The 17,765-nt window shown below is 41.9% G+C and overlaps 1 protein-coding gene across 3 annotated transcripts in view; it reads right to left on the bottom strand.

Moving 5' to 3' along the window:
- The window catches only part of pdzrn4 (PDZ domain containing ring finger 4), a 30,130-nt gene extending 27,583 nt beyond the window's left edge, over window positions 1-2,547 (bottom strand). For all 3 annotated transcript variants that reach the window (XM_081712647.1, XM_081712646.1, XM_027011085.3), the window contains exon 1: window positions 2,157-2,547. Coding sequence is in view for 2 of the 3 variants with exons in the window: in XM_081712646.1 (XP_081568772.1) it covers window positions 2,157-2,225 (69 nt within the window). In the remaining variant the exon portion in view is untranslated. The remainder of the gene's footprint in view (window positions 1-2,156) is intronic.
- Between the last annotated feature and the right edge of the window lie 15,218 nt (window positions 2,548-17,765).

Genomic DNA, 17,765 nt, shown 5'->3' with positions numbered 1-17,765 from the left:
AATAACAGCATGCTCTTGTCAGTGAAAATAGAACAGAGCACATGAGAGGCAGAGCTGGAGAAACATGCAAAATAAACGGGAACCTTGTGGAGAGTGTAACAAAAAGAGAGGAAGAGGCAATAGGTGTCTGTGGCAAGCACATGAAAGAGAGAACATTCACACTACATTCATTAATCATAAATCTCTCAGGCCCCCAGGACTAGAAGATCTAACTACTATCAGACATGCACATGTGTGTGTGTGTGTGTGTGTGTGTGTGTGAGAGAGAGAGAGAGAGAGAGAGAGAGAGAGAGAGAGAGAGAGAGAGAGAGAAAGAAAGAAAGACAGACAGAGAATGACTCAAACTATTACTTATACTCAAACACATAGACATACGAGGAAGTCACACATGTGGACACTTCCAGCATAAGGAGGAGTATTACAAGTGAGTGTCACAGTTCTTATACTGGTTGACTCCTATTTATTTATTTTAAATAAATTAAATTAAAATTTATTCCTTAATAATTTTTATTATTTAATTTTCCTGCACAATTCCAGTATTAGGATTTAATATAATACTGTTGTATCTTAAAATAGGCTCTTATTGCTCTTATTAACTTTCATTCTGACAGTGCCTTAGCAGCTGTAATCAGATATGATCAAGAACTGAGAAGAACAAGAACAAGAACTGAGAACTGTACAACAAGATATAGGCATAGTGGGAGAGTCAGAGATTAGACACAGCCTCTCTGACACACTTTCAATGGCACTGCCAAGGAAATTTGCTCTACCGAAGAGTTGGAGCAGAAACCCCCCTCCAGGCTCCTGTGGTTCCAGAAACTCCTCCCTTATGTTTTTTCTCTCTGCCTTTTGCAGGGCTTCTCTCCAGATGTAGGCCCTATACTGACTGAACACTCCTTGTGTGATCAGAAGTAGTATCACGTGATAGATACATAATGGTCTTGTGTCATTTGGGAAATATAAGCAAAAGCACAACAGGAACACACACGCAGAGTATGCGCGTATAACACAAATTACCCGAAAAGGTACATCAGGAGCCGACATGCACAAAAGGACAGAAATAGGAGAGGATGAACCCCTTTGTTGTCTAAGAAGAGCACTTAGTGAGGGATAAAGCTGGTTGCCAGTCCCCTTTTTATTGCACTTCTCTCCTCAATGACCAGCCACAAAAGAAGTAATAGCCCCACATACGTATGGTTCTCTATGCCAGGCAGCCGTGGACAACTGAGAATCTGACAGGGGCCAGTCCTAATAATTTCTGAACCATGTTCCTCCGTTTTAGAGTTGTTGCAGTTCAAAATTTATACGTAAACACAAAAGAGAGAACTTACTGTCACCGCTGACCAACAACCAACAGGGATAATCCTAATAGGCGTCCATGAACACAAAAGGGATCGGTTTCTATTTAATTAAAGCGTAAAAGTGCTTTGTTGAAAGGCCGAATAAGGCCACGAACAGAGCTGCGTGAAAATATTCATTAGCACGTGCAGTGCTCAAAAGAGACAGGGCGTCCCTCCCATGAGGGTGGCGGGACTCAAAATCGGCCCTCCAGGAGGAGAGGAGACAAGGGATATATGTGCTGGTCCCAGACCTGCCCCTCCACCCCTCACCCCAAACCCCAATCTTAACGGCTACAGCCAAAACAACCGAGCTGCTTTCACATCTTTCATGCCTGAGAAAAAATATACATCAAACGCAACAAACAACTCCAGGGTTTGTAACTGAGGCTGTTCGGATCTGAAACATCCAGTGTTGCACAGCTCCAACATGAATGAAACCTCACGCGGCAAAGCTCAGGCTACAGCGTGTGTCGTCGCCGTGCTGTCCAGTGGCAACAAGTTAGGTTTAGATATCATCCGATGTCATCATACACATGCTACAACAGTAACTGCAACTCTGGTGTCGATACAAATGAAAATGGTTGTTGTTGTTGCCAACTTACTAAAGGATATGCTTGTTCAAGGTCCGCAAAAAAACAAACAAACAAAAAACAAACAAACAGGTAATAATAGAGCGAGAGACTGCTGTTCGTTACAGCTGCGTTTACAACCCTAGGTCCAACTCCAGCCGACACCAGTTTGATCATACCTCAGACAGGCATGACAAGCATTCGAAAACACGGACACAAACGGGCGCGTCTTAACAGGGCGTCTTACCTGGGCGATCTCGTACAGCAGTTTGTAGTGCTCCTCTCTCTTTTGTAGCGTGCACAGGTTGCAGCCCATCCTGTCCGAGAGGGAGAGGCGGTGGGACTACCCCACGGGCGTCCGCTAGCGCTCCACGCACACGCACGCACACCAGGGAGCTCCCACAACTTCTGAGCAGCGTCTCTCATCGGGGGATCGCTCCTCCCGCTCGTCCGCTCACATGTGAAATAAAAACAAACCGGACCAAAATCTCAAGGTATTTTTTTTCACTGGCTTTCAAAAAGTGTGCGCGCTGGTGCGTGTTTGAGCGGGCGTGACAGCAGTTCAGCGTGTTTCGTTGACCGATTCAGCCTCTGCTTCTCTCTTGTCTTCTGTCGTTCGCATGCATACTACTGCAGCACATCGCACACACGCGCATGCTGTAGTAGATCTGACATAGACACACCCCCCTTCTCTCTCGCTATCTCTCTCTCTCTCCCTCCCTCCCTCCTGTGTGTGTGTGTGTGTGTGTGTGCATGTGTGTGTGTGAGAGAGGGGGGGCAGGACACGTGCACAAGACTACACTTACTTCAACTCATGAATAAAAATCAGCTCCATTGGTTAATCATAAAAGAGGTGGTAGAAGACTGTGTGTGTGTGTGTGTGTGTGTGTGTGTGTGTGTGTGTGTGTGTGTGTGTGTGTGTGTTAACTGGTTATATAGCTCTATGTAGTCAACTGAATTTACAAAGTTACATCAATGCAATGTGTTCATGGCTTCTTAAAACATAGTAGGATATGCTTTTTTAATGAATTTACTGCTAGATAAAAAATAAAAAGGAACTGAATATTCATTGTTATATTCAGTAAAGTGTGCTACTCTTCACCTTTTCTTGTTTTTATCTTTTCTTTATTTGTGTGTTTATTAATGTCTTAATATATTTTGTGTGTGAAGGTTATTTCCTTCCTTTATGATTACATAAATATTGGCAGTTAACACAATCAGTTACTAGCTATAGTTCAATACATTTGGATATTTGAACAAAAATAAAAACTGCATAGTAAGGAGTAACAAAGCATTATAAAATATGGGTAAAATATTGTTAAAACAAAAATCATCATTATGGTATGGCATGAATGGTCAGTGCTGTTGCTAAAAATGCTAAAAATATTTTAAGCACCTGCTAGTAAACAGGAAGACATAAAGACAACAATTGATTGTCAACAAATTGACTTCCTGGCTAGCTGCAGAGAGGGAGAGAGGGACATGCAGTTAACTGTAGAGGAGCAGGGAAGTTGTCTGCTAGCTACGGACTAGGCCTCCTGGGAGGCAGTAATCCGATTTGCTGAGCTTTAATTTCACTCAGCAGGGTGCAGGGTGAGCACTGATGCCCACATCAGGAGCCTCCCTGTGATTCACACCCGTCCTGCCTAACACACACACACACACACACACACACACACACAAAGCATACATACTTGTGCATAGACACCTGCATACACACACCACCACCACACAACATATAGCACTAAAGCACACACAGACACACACTTCACTTCATGACACGATCATTAATATAATGGCCTGTAAAAAAAATTGCTGGGTAGGCCTAGCTTGCAATTTAGATCAAGACTGCAAAAATTAAAGATATATCTGACTTTGAAAGAGGGTTCCTTGCAAAATGCCTAGGCACTGGTTTAGTATGGAAAAAAGTGACATGGTCAGAGAAGTCATCATTCACCACATTCTTAACAAGTGAGCAGATACATGTATGGTGTACACCATGAGAATCATGCAGGTCTAAATGCTTAATGCCTGCAGTGAAAGGGTTCAGTGGCTCTGTAATACTGTTGAGAGCATTTTTCTGGCAAGGTTTGGGTCCACTTGTAACGGTAGAGGGAAGGCTCACTTCAGATCTATACAGCGTTATACTGATTATCTCCTTTATCCTATAAGAAATAATTTATCTCCTGATAGAAAGTGGACATGTGGAATCACTGAATGGTTTTATGAGAATTAAAATGGTGTAGATCATAAGCTGTGGCCTTCACATGTACCAGATCTTAACCCCCATAAACACCAGTGGGAGACTTTGGACCAGTAAAAATTATAAATCATAAAATTATTTAACACTTCCTAAAAAGGCAGAATCAGAAGCATTCTGCTTCATTGAGTTTTATTTTCACAAAGGCATGAAAAGGTCATCTGAGAAGGTGTTCTTTAGGATGACACGAGCAGATGTCATCCCAGTAACCCTTTAAAGGTGACATCACCAGTGCTTTGAGCTTCTACAATAGGGTGACCTCATGTCTGCAACCTTGAGGAGATCCTGAAACAGTAAAATATTCAATACACCACAGTCATACAGGCTCAGGTCAGAAATCAAGTAAAAATTAAATCTGCAGATTGCGAGGGAAAAATCGAGTGCATGACCTCATTGGAACTGTCTGTATATGTAAAATATATGTACCAAGGTTCATTTTCACAAGGGCTGGAAAAGCATTCATTTAAAATTCAGATCCCAGTGACATCATTGTGGCGGAATGCCAGGTGTATAGTTACAAATGATCAAAGCTTCTCTGTAACTGGTGCTATAAACACCACAACAGCAACTTGCCAGTCTTTCTTGTCCTCAGCAAGCCACCTGACATGAATGAGACTTAATGAATATCTGAGCTAGACTTCCTAGAATCATACCCGGAGTTGAGGTTATGTATCACAGCGCAGCTCCAAATCCCTCAATATAACTCTTCCAATGTCAGCTCTCAAACCTCATTTCCAAGGAGTAATGCTTAGCTTCCTTACAAACACTGTCTGAACACTTGGCAATGGAAAGCAAATGTGTCAAATCTGACAGTTAAATCAACAGAATCAGTTAACAAAAATGTTTTGTAATCACGCAAACAAGCACCACACCATGAATTAGTTGAAGTATGGATAGTGTATGTATTGAAACAGCTGCCTGGTTATTACTTTAGCTGTATCCACAATAAGAACATTGTAAATCTATAAATGTATTATCACAACACCAGACATTATAACAAGAAAAGTGTCAAGTTATGATATTACTAATGCATAATGCTAATATTAATATTAATACTAAAATGACATTTTTAACAAAAGTAGCTAGAGATAGCAATAAATAAATAAATAAATAATCCATGTCCTAGCTAAAATCTCTACAAAAGCTATTATATGATAATATATGGCATATTATCTTATAAAGCCTAATTGAATATTGGTTTATGTTAAAAGAAAGAATCAGAATTTTTGTACATAGAGTTTTTATTTTTTATATAGATTTTTGATATTTTACTTTCCATATCCATACTTCTTAATTTTTGAATTTAGTAGCATGGTTATTAAATGCACATTTTAAATGAAGATATGAGCAGCTGGAAGCTACTGTAGCAAGTTTTTAAATGAAAAGGAAATAATTTAATCATTTAACCTTATCATTCATTAAAATGAGGCAAAGAACAAAGGCAAGATTCAAACATGAGAAAAAACAATGCCAGCACATTATAAGACACAAACATGGGAATACACTCAATGAGATTAAGACGACATAAAATGACATAAAACATTTTCTAGCGTTAAACATCCATACTGTCCCATCAGCCTCAAGTGCCATCCCTCTGAGCTCTGGGACCTCTGTTAGCATGTCAGACCAAATGAGTTTGGAAGGGTTTGAACTTAGTAATAATTAGACATGAAGCAGGCCCCCCAGTACTAAATTAACACCTTGTGATAGAGTTCCGTCACCACCTGAAGGAGATGGTAGTTAGATTGAGACAGTAACTCGAGAGAGTAAAATGTGTGTTCTGGCAACCGTGGCAGAGAGCTGGCTCTCGAGTATGATTGTTTGAGTACAAATTTGTCACCGGCAAGGCCAGGGTTCAGAGCCAGTCGCCCTCTTCCTTCGATACACACTTTAACAATCATGCCGTTCATTTAACTGTGGCTTGGCACAGCGTAAAAGAATAAAGCACTGAAGATTTTGTTGTGTAAATGATTCAGTGTGTTGTGTAGCACACCCTCAATAAAATATCTTCCCTTCAGATGCATCCGTGTCAGAACTCAGCTTGCTGTCCAAGGCTCATTTCACATCAGCTCAATCAGACAGAGAAAAGGGCTCATCTGCCTCACAGCTGGGGCTCACCTCGTCACTGTAACAGAAATGACGGCCTTTCAATGGCCAGCCCCCACTGCAACTCATACACGCTCATACAAGCTAAAGCGGCACAGCCAGGCTCCTCTCCGACACGTTAACCCAATAGAGCAGCTCCCATAAACTTGATTATGGGGTTCCCCTCACCCCACCCTGGTAGTAAAGTCACTCTCTCTGGCTGTGGGGATGGAAACAGCTCTAGAGGGCCTTTTTAAAGCACCCTGAGCATCTGTGCCAAATCTGAGGCGCCTGCCATTAGGAGCCAAACCCAGCGGCTACCAACTGCTCTCCATGGCAGAGTTGGCTATGGTTACATTTGCACAGCAGGGGTACAGTAAACTAATGCCACCCATTCTCTCTCTCTCTCTCTCTCTCTCTCTCTCTCTCTCTCTCTCTCTCTCTCTCTCTCTCTCCCCCCCACCCTGGAGAGTCCAGTGGGTGTTAGGTTGCACTTAGCCAGCTGTTGTGTTGACTGTATATTCAAAAAGGGATCTCAGTTCACTCCCTATGCTGCCTTTGTTATTCTTTCTTGCTCTTTTGCACTAAGAGTTAGTGTGTGTGTGTGTGTGTGTGTGTGTGTGTGTGTGTGTGTGTGTTTGTGTGTGTGTGTGTAAACAAGTGCAGATGAAGGCCACACCAGCTGTTACCCTATTGTGCAGGTGTTTAACTAGATTATAACACTAAGGATTGGCCAAGTGATCGCTGCACATGAAAGGACAAATACACACATACACACCAACAAACACACACACTTGCACACACACACATCATAAAGAAACCGGAAGTAGGTCTCTCTTTCACTTGCCACACATGCATGTTGCCTTTATCTCTGGATCTGTCCGGTTTAAGGCTGGGAAGCATTTTGCATTTAAACCTCTAATCTTAGCCCACAGAGCAAGGCATTAGGCACTGAAAGGGCAGATTTGATACACTCCATCGGCCTCCTCTCTTGGATTGGTTTAGGTGTTTTCCCCTGTCTGGCTCCAGCCTGATCTGTGGCTGTTGGCCACTCCCATAACCCCCAAGCCTTCCACATCCTCCATTCATAACATACATAAATCCCCTTCTGGATAATATCCACTTCTTGGAGACTATGCTCTTTCAAATCTTTCCCTTCCAATAGAGGAGTCTTGATCAGGAAGTGCAACTGCTAAATATCAGCAGTACCCCCCCCCCCCCCCCCCCCGCAAAAAAAACAAACAAAAAAAAAACAGGCTGCAGCAGTGTGGGGAGGAGACGTCCCGGCGTGGTGGACATTAAGGTTGCAGCTGTGGGACAAGGGTAAATAGTAACACTCGCTGCATTGATTGCAGTTTCTGTATGTCCCTGTGTCTCCCACCAGGAGGCCAGTCAATATTTTCAATAACAAGCAAGAGTGTAGCAAAGAATCTGGCCCTTTGGGGCATAGGAAAGCATATGTGTAAGACAAATTTACACTGAGGGCATAAACCACCCGCCCCCCACCCCACACACACACACCCTATCCCATAGCACGGACAGTCCCCAGGTTGCAGTAATAGCTCTATAAAACTTTTACTGGGTCAAGATTGGCCCATGCCCCATGGGGCATGCAATTTAAAAGCTGCAGCCATGTATTCTGACACATATGTGGTACAATTTTACAGTCATTATGGAGCCCCTTATATCTCACCATTAAAAGGAGGCTTTGGAGCTCCCGGGAAGCTCGGTAAACACAAATTAGATTTCTTCTTACATGAAGGACTGTAGGCAGTATGCTAAAACCATGTGACCATTTGCAAGTTTGAAATTCTCAAATAACTTTGAAGAAGTGCCGTTTCCTTTAAAAAAGTGTCTTCTTCTTTCTATCTCTCTCTCTGTCTCCCTCTCTCTCTATCATGTTAAAAGATTATTCCAGGATGAAAAGAAGAAGCCCAAGGGAAGGCATGTCTTTTTCATGGCATGTCTGCTTTCCTGATAACTCTGTATGAGTTGGCTCTGCTTTCGCAGGGTGATTTTGCTGCCAGGATTAACACCAATAAGTGCAATACTTGGTTCCTTGGGATACAAGAAGCTTTTTCAGGGAACAATATAATACAATGCATTTTGATCATTTAATAAATACCAAATTTAACTTTTATAGTATCATATGAAAGTGCAGCTTGTTATTTCTTAAAATATCAAAAAATCTACTGCAGTATATTGCTCTCTGAAAGAGAGAAGAATAGACTATTGCAATGCGCTCTGAAATAGACAAAATGTTTATAACCATTTCCTTTTTTTTCTTTCCTATTTTAAAATTAATATAACTATACCACAATATCCTCAGGAATTTGTAATTGTCTGTATCTTCACAGTTCACTGTATCACTGTATTTTCTCAAGTGTGCTCTGTTATATAGCTCTGTGTTGTAAGGTGGGAATTGAACTTGAGCATTTCAGCAAAGAGGCCAATGACAACACCATGAAAACAAACAGCTTTATCACCATTTAGAGAGTCCTCAAGCAGAACAGCACCAAAGTGCTTCTCGGCTGTCTAAAGCAAGCAAAAGCAGTGATGTAGGAAACCCTAGCGAATCAATTGTCTGTCGCCACAAACCATCTAGTTGACGATGAACATTGATTTTCTAGTTGGGCTGAACGGGATGCATGCATGGCAATCCAATTGATGGAGATGTAGATAATCTTCTTCTTCTTCTTCTTCTTCTTCTTCTTCTTCTTCTTCTTCTTCTTCTTCTTCTTCATCTTCTTCTTTCACCTTCCCCCAAAACAGGTTTCCTAGCCTTGTTATGGTTGTCATAGCAACCTCAGCATGTAACAGAGTTCGTGACAAAGAGGTAGTAAGGTGAGATTCATTTCAAAAATAGACACTGGAGTGCTGCTGCTGTACTCACTGGGCATCCATGCATGCGACAGCACTCTGCTTGTACCTGTATGCACACAATGCCAAAATGTATTTATTTAAATGCACCCACCAGCTATGCAAGACCGAGGACGTGCATTTTCATGGCCATGCTGTTATACACACAGCTGAATGCACCACGGGTGGATAATTGATGGAGCTTTGTGGTATCAGCCACAGACTCACCCTACACAGCCGTGATGGATAAGAACCAGACAGTGGGCTGGACTGTAAAGACAAGCTCTAAAATGACAGTTCCGTTTGCAGCTTCAGCAGGGCTGCTAATTGTCTTCTATTTGCATTCTTGCCTAGATGGTTCTGAGTAAGATACAGACGCTGATACAAACTGGCATATCCTTCACAATTCTCATGGAATCAAATTCTACTCACTCACACACTTTCATACTCACACACACACATACACACACACACACACACACACACCCTCTCTAACATAACCCTTAGGAGGTCGTTACATTGTGAAGCCGCAAGGCCTTGTGAAAATCCCCCAGGCTGTGTTGATAATGTCAGTGCTTAACTCTCCTCCAGTTGATCCAGACCTCCATCTGCCCACACACCCATGGATTTACAGCCCCCCTCACTGCACCCTGCATTGCAAAAACACTCCCCATGACACTGCAATGCAACCAGCAGTGGAGAGTGTGGACGTGTGGAGGGTCAGTAAGTCTGTTCTGTAGAGTTCCTTTAAAAAAAATTTAAAAAACTAGCATTTGCAGAATATTAGGGCAAAATGCAGGGGAACAAGCCCAAGCCTATTATATGAGAGATATGATGGCACAGAGTATTGTGAACTGCACCTCAAGTGCACCCACTCACAAGCGTTTAAAAGGGAAGAGAGGCATTTGAGGCTTTTAGACCCGGCAGCTCTGAAGTGAGACCCCTGTCCTTTCACTAATGCCGGTAAAGTTGGTTTGACACATCAAACTGGCAGCCCTCTTCCTCTTCAAGGCGGATCAAGGCTAATCAGTACTTACACACACTATTCTTTTACTTTACCCATACTCCAGTATAGAAGCCCAGGGAGAGAGGAGAAAAATAGTAGCGGGAGGAGCGATAGAAAAGATATATTTAATATATAAATCTAAATAATAAATTCTAATAAACTATAAAACAAGATCAGAAATGAAAATAATAAATATATACATTATATTATACATTTCTTTATATATATATATATATATATATATATATATATATATATATATATATATATAAATTGTGTGTTATACATTTATTTATATATATATATATATATATATATATATATATATATATATATATAAAGAAATGTATAATATAATGTATAATGTATATATTTATTATTTTCATTTCTGATCTTGTTTTATAGTTTATTAGAATTTATTATTTCTTATTTGTCTATTTATTCATTTTTGTTTTTATTAACTTTATTACCTTTATGCCATTAAATATACATTGAATTGTATTAAACTGAGAGTAGGCAGAGGATAGAGACAGAGAAAGGACTGCGGAGAGGGAGAGAGACATTGATAATGTGTGAACACTGACCAGAGGTCAGCAGTCAGTGAGCTAGGCAGAGAGGAATAAAAGCCCATCTACCAAGTTAGAGCCATCCAGCATTAATGAAGTCATTATAACACCTGCTCTCAGTCACTCTTTCCTTTTTAAGAGCCCAGTCTTGGATTTAATGCCCCTAATATCAGGAAATTCATCCCTTTAAAAGTAAAGTCCACAGGCCATGGTTTTGCCATAAGTGATGTTCTAATCACAGACTCCCTCAAGGGTGTTCTAGGGACCCACTATACTGCTACATGACTTGCACATGTGGCCCCCATCCACACCAGCCACCTGAACCTTTCTTCCCATTTTAAATGGCCAACTCATGACGAGCCTGATGGGTGATGGCTCTGAGAACCCAAACAGAGCTACGCATTTGAACGTGACTAGTTCTGAGAAAGAAAATGCAGCAATATGGCCATATCAATCTGCGCCTCAAATAATCAACCACGGTCCATGCACAGCAAAGCCAAAAATGAGCGGTTTTAGAATTAATTCAGCATTCGTGTGTTTTACTGGGTATTCACTCCTTGGAGAAGGAGTGATAAATCAGAGATTAGATTGCCTCTGGTTGACTGGGTCTTCACAATGCATCGTTACCAGAGGCCTGGGAGCTTAGAATGTATAGAATGTTATAGAACGTTAGTTGTTCCCAGGACAGCACTCTTCTGGACGGAGATCTTGGATATTGTTCCTGGCATCTGCTGGAGTCAATCTGATGAAAACTGGGCTGCAAATACAAATATGAGACACTCATGGACAAAGATTGTAGTGTGTGTGTGTGTGTGTGTGTGTGTGTGTGTGTGTGTGTGTGTGTGTGTGTGTGTGTGTTTGTATAAAATCAGACTACCATGGACACTTTATACTAGTAGTGTGTTGAGCTACTCTTCCTGATAAGCAAGAAAAATTTAATAAACCATAAATTTCACATCATACAAAACAGAAGTGAAATATTACTTTTGGTTTTCATTCCCAGGCAAATTTGGCCAAAGCAATTTTAGTTTTACCCAACCTGACATATCCAACTGAATGTCCCAGTTATCGGGGTTTCATATCACCTGTATGCTAAAATCCAAGCAGAGCATGTCTGCACGACTGAGCTCTGGAGTCATTCCTCTCAGGCTTTCATGACAGATTAAGTCCTAGGAGAACAAATGCACAGTTGCTCCAGCCACAGTATCAGCTATGCGCCTCATTAAAAGCTGATTTACAGATTTACAGGCTGTTGCTTTCAGGGACCCCAGATGCCTGATTGAACACCCACCTCCTCACACACACACACACACACACACAGACACACACACACATGCACACACACCCGCCTGGGTTCAGGAGTGGTCAGCGGTCAAGCGAAAAGGTGTAGGGAATGATTCACGAATGTGGGGTGGAGCTGGGGTCTGGTATCAGGTGTGTGGGGCAGAATTGTACATGATTATCTGTGCACCTACTCATCCCGAGAGCAGTCCCAGAGCGGCCATTTGCTCATTGCCCTTTTGCGACTGGTAGCTGAGGTAATTGGCTATTTGAGGCTTGTGAACATCGAGCTGACAGACAACAGAAAGAACAGGCCTGTCATAGATTTGTACAAGATGCAATGTTTGAGGGACAGTACATCATAGGCCTTGATGCTTTGTCAGAACCACAGACAATATCTTTCAACATAACCAAATATACACGTTTACCTAACACTTGTATCAAAAGCAACTTACAATTACAACTTAAATAGTTGAGGGTTAAGGGCCATGCTCAGGGGCCCAACAGTGGGAGGGGCTTGAACCAGTAACCTTTCAATTACCAATCAAGTACCTTAACCACTGAGTTACCACTGCCATGTTCATAATATAGAACTATCCTTATGACAATATTCAGTGAAAATAGAAGTCCACTATATTTCTATTTGAGCTAAACTACTAAAATACATGCTTTTAAATGTACTTGAGCATCAAAATAAAGTGTGTTGTTAATTATGATGTTATTGTTTGTTGATAAATGGTTTTTACAACAGAAACTGAACTTAAGTGTGTATCTCATGCAGGCAGAGCAGGTATTTAAATATTTCCTTCTGCTTTTCCATATTTCAAACATATATTGGAGATAAGGCAATGCAATGTGTTTGTTTCTTTTTTTAAGCCTCATGCAAGAAGTGCTAGGTGCTAATAACACCAAGGTCATGGCTTCAGTTCCCAGGGAGTGCACATGCTGTCATACTGACAGATATGTAAATCACTCTCCATAAGAGTATTTACCAAATGCTCAATATGACATTGTTAAAAAAAAAGACCATAGGCTGTTGTGTAGAACGTGGTGAATGAGCTTCCGAGCCCTTATTACTGCCTTGCTGTTTTATTTTAATTTATTTTAATCAGATTACCTGCATCTTCCAGTTTTAGCTGCATATACAGAGGGCTGAAGTGTTCTACTGTAGAATGTACCGATGCACCCTTAAAACCCTGTGTTTTAAGGTTTTAATCACAAAGTATGCAGCAGTTTAACATTCTGTTTTCTTCACTGGCGTTATCGCTGTCTGCGTATTGGTTAATGAACCACGCTTCTCCTGCATAGTCTCCGTATAGAGAAGTGGGTGTAGGACTCAGGAGGCTAATTTAGCCCATAGTTCAGTGATTCACACTATTTGATGTAAACGAAGCAATGAGAGATAAGGCCTTATTTATAAGATTAAACCAAAAGATTAAAACAGGTACGTCTCCTGTTTTGAAAATAAACTAGGCATAAGTCTAAAGACTAACCATTGTGTTATGCCATTTATTTCACGTCTGGGAAACTAGATTCGATTAAATTCAAAAGCAGTATATGTTTGCACCATGTGTTTTCAACTGTTAATGCGCTAGCTCGCGCAGAAATGTAGATTGCTTCAGCTAATGTCAAATAAAGCGGGAAAATGCAAGGGAATGTAAAAGTGTTTGATTACGTTAGTTTAATGTAAATCTTAAAAGCCACGCTACCACAGTAAAGCTGTAGCCATTAAACTCAGCCAGATAAATTGGAGGTCCGAATTGTAGTGGCAAAATAAATTTCAATTACAGTCTCCATTATCTAAAATTGGATTTCTCTTAGACACCCACCCATACACCCACATGCACCCATACACCCACATCTCACTCTCTCTCTCTCTCTCTCACACACACACACACACACACACACACACACACACATTAAAAAGGACTAATCATTAGAAGGTCAGCGGAAACCTAAGAATCGTTGCTTTGATGTGGCCAACAAAGTCGGCCCTAATCAAATGAATTACACCAAACCTTATCTGCCAGAATCAATACTTTGAGGATCCTTTGAAGATCACTCTGCTTCTCCAGCAGGCCACACATGCTGCATGTAATCATCGGGAACACTCGCAGCCCACTGTCCCGTTCTCTGTCAGGCATTCATATATCCGCATCTCGAGAGAGAGAGAGAGAGAGAGAGAGAGAGAGAGAGAGAGAGAGAGAGAGAGAGAGAGAGAGAGAGAGACGCGTGAGTGGGTGGATCAATACACCGGCGAAGGGACGAATGGAAGCGTAATAGCGGCATGCCTTTATTTTGGGGAGGCGGACAAGCAAAAGAGCTTTACTAGGCCAGCCAAAGAATCCTTTAATATGGTTCAGAAGCCCTTTTATCCAAAGACAACAGCAGTCTGAAAATGACAGCGTATGACAGCGCAAGGCAGTCAGCTCTCAATAAATGCGACCCGAGGCTTTGAGAGCAGGCCGCCACTGGTCGTGATTGCACGCGTGCGCTTATACTTCGAAAAGAAGGCAGGCATCTGCCCTTAATAACCCGCTGCCATGAGTGGCATTGAGAAGGAGATACACAGGAACCTCCCTCAGGTGCTCAGCAAGGGAGATCTGTTCTGCTGCGATCTGCTAATGGACACACAGCAGACGTCCGGAAGAATAAGCTCGCTCGTGGGAAACAAAATATCCTCCTCAAGGAGGACAAATAAAAAGGACACTGTCAGGATACCCAGCTAAAAAAAAAAAAAAAAAAAAGATGATAGTAAACAGCAAAAATAATCACAGTGAATTAGAAACATTGATCAGTTCACGGACGAGAGCCGCCTTGCTTCAGTCTTGGGTTTTGCCATTCAAAAAGGCCCAGACACAATGGCTCATCCAGCCTGTAGTCATTCCCTTGATTCTGGACAACAGAGTCTTTAACTGCATGCCTCTTGCCTCAAACAGCATGACCTTAGACACAACCTGTCAAGGTGAGCCAGTGAGAAACCCAAAGGTTGACTTTTAGTGAGAATTTTGATGTTTGGCACACTTGCAGTGCTAACTTACAGATTCAGTGCATTCATCTTTTTGAAATGAAAGGCTTAGCATGAAGTGGTAGGTTTCGGTTGATGACATACTTTTTATTTTTCACTATGTACTGCAACCTGTAACAAAATGGAATGTGGAAGTTAAGTCATTACCGAAGCAAACATAGCATCACTTCAGAACATGGCATCACTTCAGGCTTGACCATACTGGACTATATCGAGGCACTTATACCACACCAAACAAGGGATATTTTGTTACAAACATAAATCAGATCCAGCAGGGAGAGCTGATAAATGAGAGTACGTTCTGTGAGTCTATCACAACTCTGCTCATATGCATAAATTAATCCACACCCCCACTCACTGAGGTGGGCCTGTCAGTCATTTTCAAAGTGCACGTTGACCTTGCTATGTGGGGGAGGGAGGGTATTGGGTGAACCAGATGTCACTCCTTTCTGGAACAGATTCGACCCCACCCCTAAATCCCTGCAGAACGTTCCAGGGTCAGCCCCGGGTCAAAGGTTGGTGGATAATCCGCATGGCCAATCCGCATGGCTAATCTGCAGGGCTAATCTGCATCTTTGCATGCACCGCGAGGACAGTGTGGGCGGTGTAATGGATGAAGGAAAGGGGATGACAGCTATATGGGTGGAGCAGCCCGTCAGGCCAAAGCCGCAAAGGCACTCTCATCACAAATGGAATGAAAGATCTGGTCCAATAAACACATGGCAGACAGCAAATAATGCATGCATGGTCACGTTATGTTCACGTAGAAGGGATTTCCATCCAAAGGTTCAACACCAACTGCATCATCTGAGCCTCACATTGTATATGAAGTAGATAACATTATGCACAGATAATCTGTTAGCAGCAGGGGTGTATATCAGCTGAGAGGCACAGATGGGTTTGCACTGGGAAGAGGGTACTGTCATGTATCACACTCTGAACTGATTAGCCTGGCATGGACCCTGTGACACTGATTTCATGTCCCACTGTGCCAGAGGTCACCTCACTTCCACCAAATTATAGAAACTTCATATAGCATAGAAGGAAATTACAGAAGGTCATGAACTTTGGCCTTTCCTTATCCTCTGTCACAAAAATGAATAAGCTTCTTGAAACCTCCACATCCTGATGCACCATCTTGGATGATGTATTGTTTTGGCACTCGCCAGCAAAATACTGAAATACTGCAGCAAAATACCATTAGCACAGACAAACAAAGAGGCAGGACAGCATGCTATGCTGATGCAGGAGCTGGTCAGGCAACATGTTTAGGACTGATCTCGGTGAAGTTTTGCACAGATAACAAAAGAGCCTCATGCATGACTTTGAATGGCTTTGCATCGCTTTGCATCTTAAGCACACTAGGGAGTTGTTCAGAATTGCCTTGCACAGGTACTGCACAGGAAGCAGAGATCCTTGAGGAAGACCTTAAGTAGTAGACAAAACTAGTAAAGTAGTAAAAAATTATAACTTGCCCTTATTCTAAATACAAAGGAGACTGAATTTAATTAGCTTGGAGTTCCAAGCATCAGCTCTCGTTCTCTTTCTTTCTTTCCTTTCTTACTCTCCTACATGGTCTCAGACTTTAAAGTGCAGTAGTTTGAAGCAGTTTCTCAACCTCCTCATGGCCAAACAGATGGTCCATATGTTTGCTCTAACCCAGTTGCTAATGTTCCTCCATCAGGTTTTCAGTGTCCTGAGTGGCTTGGTTTAGAGCTGGTGCAGAGCAGGAATGTGGACCAGCTGGTGAGTCTCAAGCACTCGGTTGAGAAAAACTGCTGTAACGTAATGGCTAAGATATGCCATCACACACACACACACACACACACACACACACACACACACACACACACACACACACACACACACACACACACACACACAGGAGTTTCATTAGTCTTTTGATTAGGCACTGCAGTCCTCTGCTTTTACTGTCCAGACTCACGTCTCCTCACCTCCCGCTGCACTCTACAGACAGTCTCCGCATCCCAGCACGCTTTCACACATCCGTCTGTTTCGCAACACGCAGAGCAGCAAACACACTCAGTGCACTGCACACAGACATGCAAGCCCCCATGAAGAGAGAAGATAAATATTTAATGCCGTCTGCGCTGAGAGACTACTATTAAGCATTATAGATTGCTGGAACAATGCTTACCCTGGCTGAGATAAGATTACTACCTTCTAAAGGGTTGTCGTGCTGTTTTCTTTAAGTATATTCTAGTCCATGGGGGGTAGGGGTGGGGTGGGGGTCTTATTGCTCTAATTAGTGCAATGGAGAATGGTGTGGTTGAGTAAAACATGGTCTGTTGGGACACAATCATTAATCTAAACTGTCGTTGCATAAAAAAAACACGTGACTGAAAGATTGCAGAAATTATTTTGTTCTATATGAAAAGTGTGAAGCATTTTTTCAGTACCAGAGGGCGTGTATGTGTGTGTTTGTGTGTGCCAGCAGATCTCAACAGGAGAAGGCACCCAGCATTTCATGAAATAATTCTGGAATATAACCCAACCCATCCAGTATTTCATTAATTTATCCCAGAATAAAACTCAAACCATTGTGTTTCATTAACTAATTCCAGAACCTGAACGGACTAGGTTTATCCCAGAATACAGCCCGACTTGTTCAATGTTCTATTAACTAATCCCAGAATACAACCCAGTCCATGTGTTTCATCAGATAATCCCAGAATATATCCCAGACAGTCCATTGCTTCATTAACTAATCCTAGTATAACCCTTTACATTCCCTATTTTTCCTGTTATCC

Source organism: Electrophorus electricus, chromosome 4 (assembly GCF_041902795.1).
Source record: "Electrophorus electricus isolate QZ-2024a chromosome 4, ASM4190279v1, whole genome shotgun sequence".
In the NCBI taxonomy this organism is placed as follows: Eukaryota; Metazoa; Chordata; class Actinopteri; order Gymnotiformes; family Gymnotidae; genus Electrophorus; species Electrophorus electricus.
The sequence above is the reverse complement of the archived record's forward strand: the minus strand, read 5'-3'. Positions and strand labels throughout refer to the sequence as shown.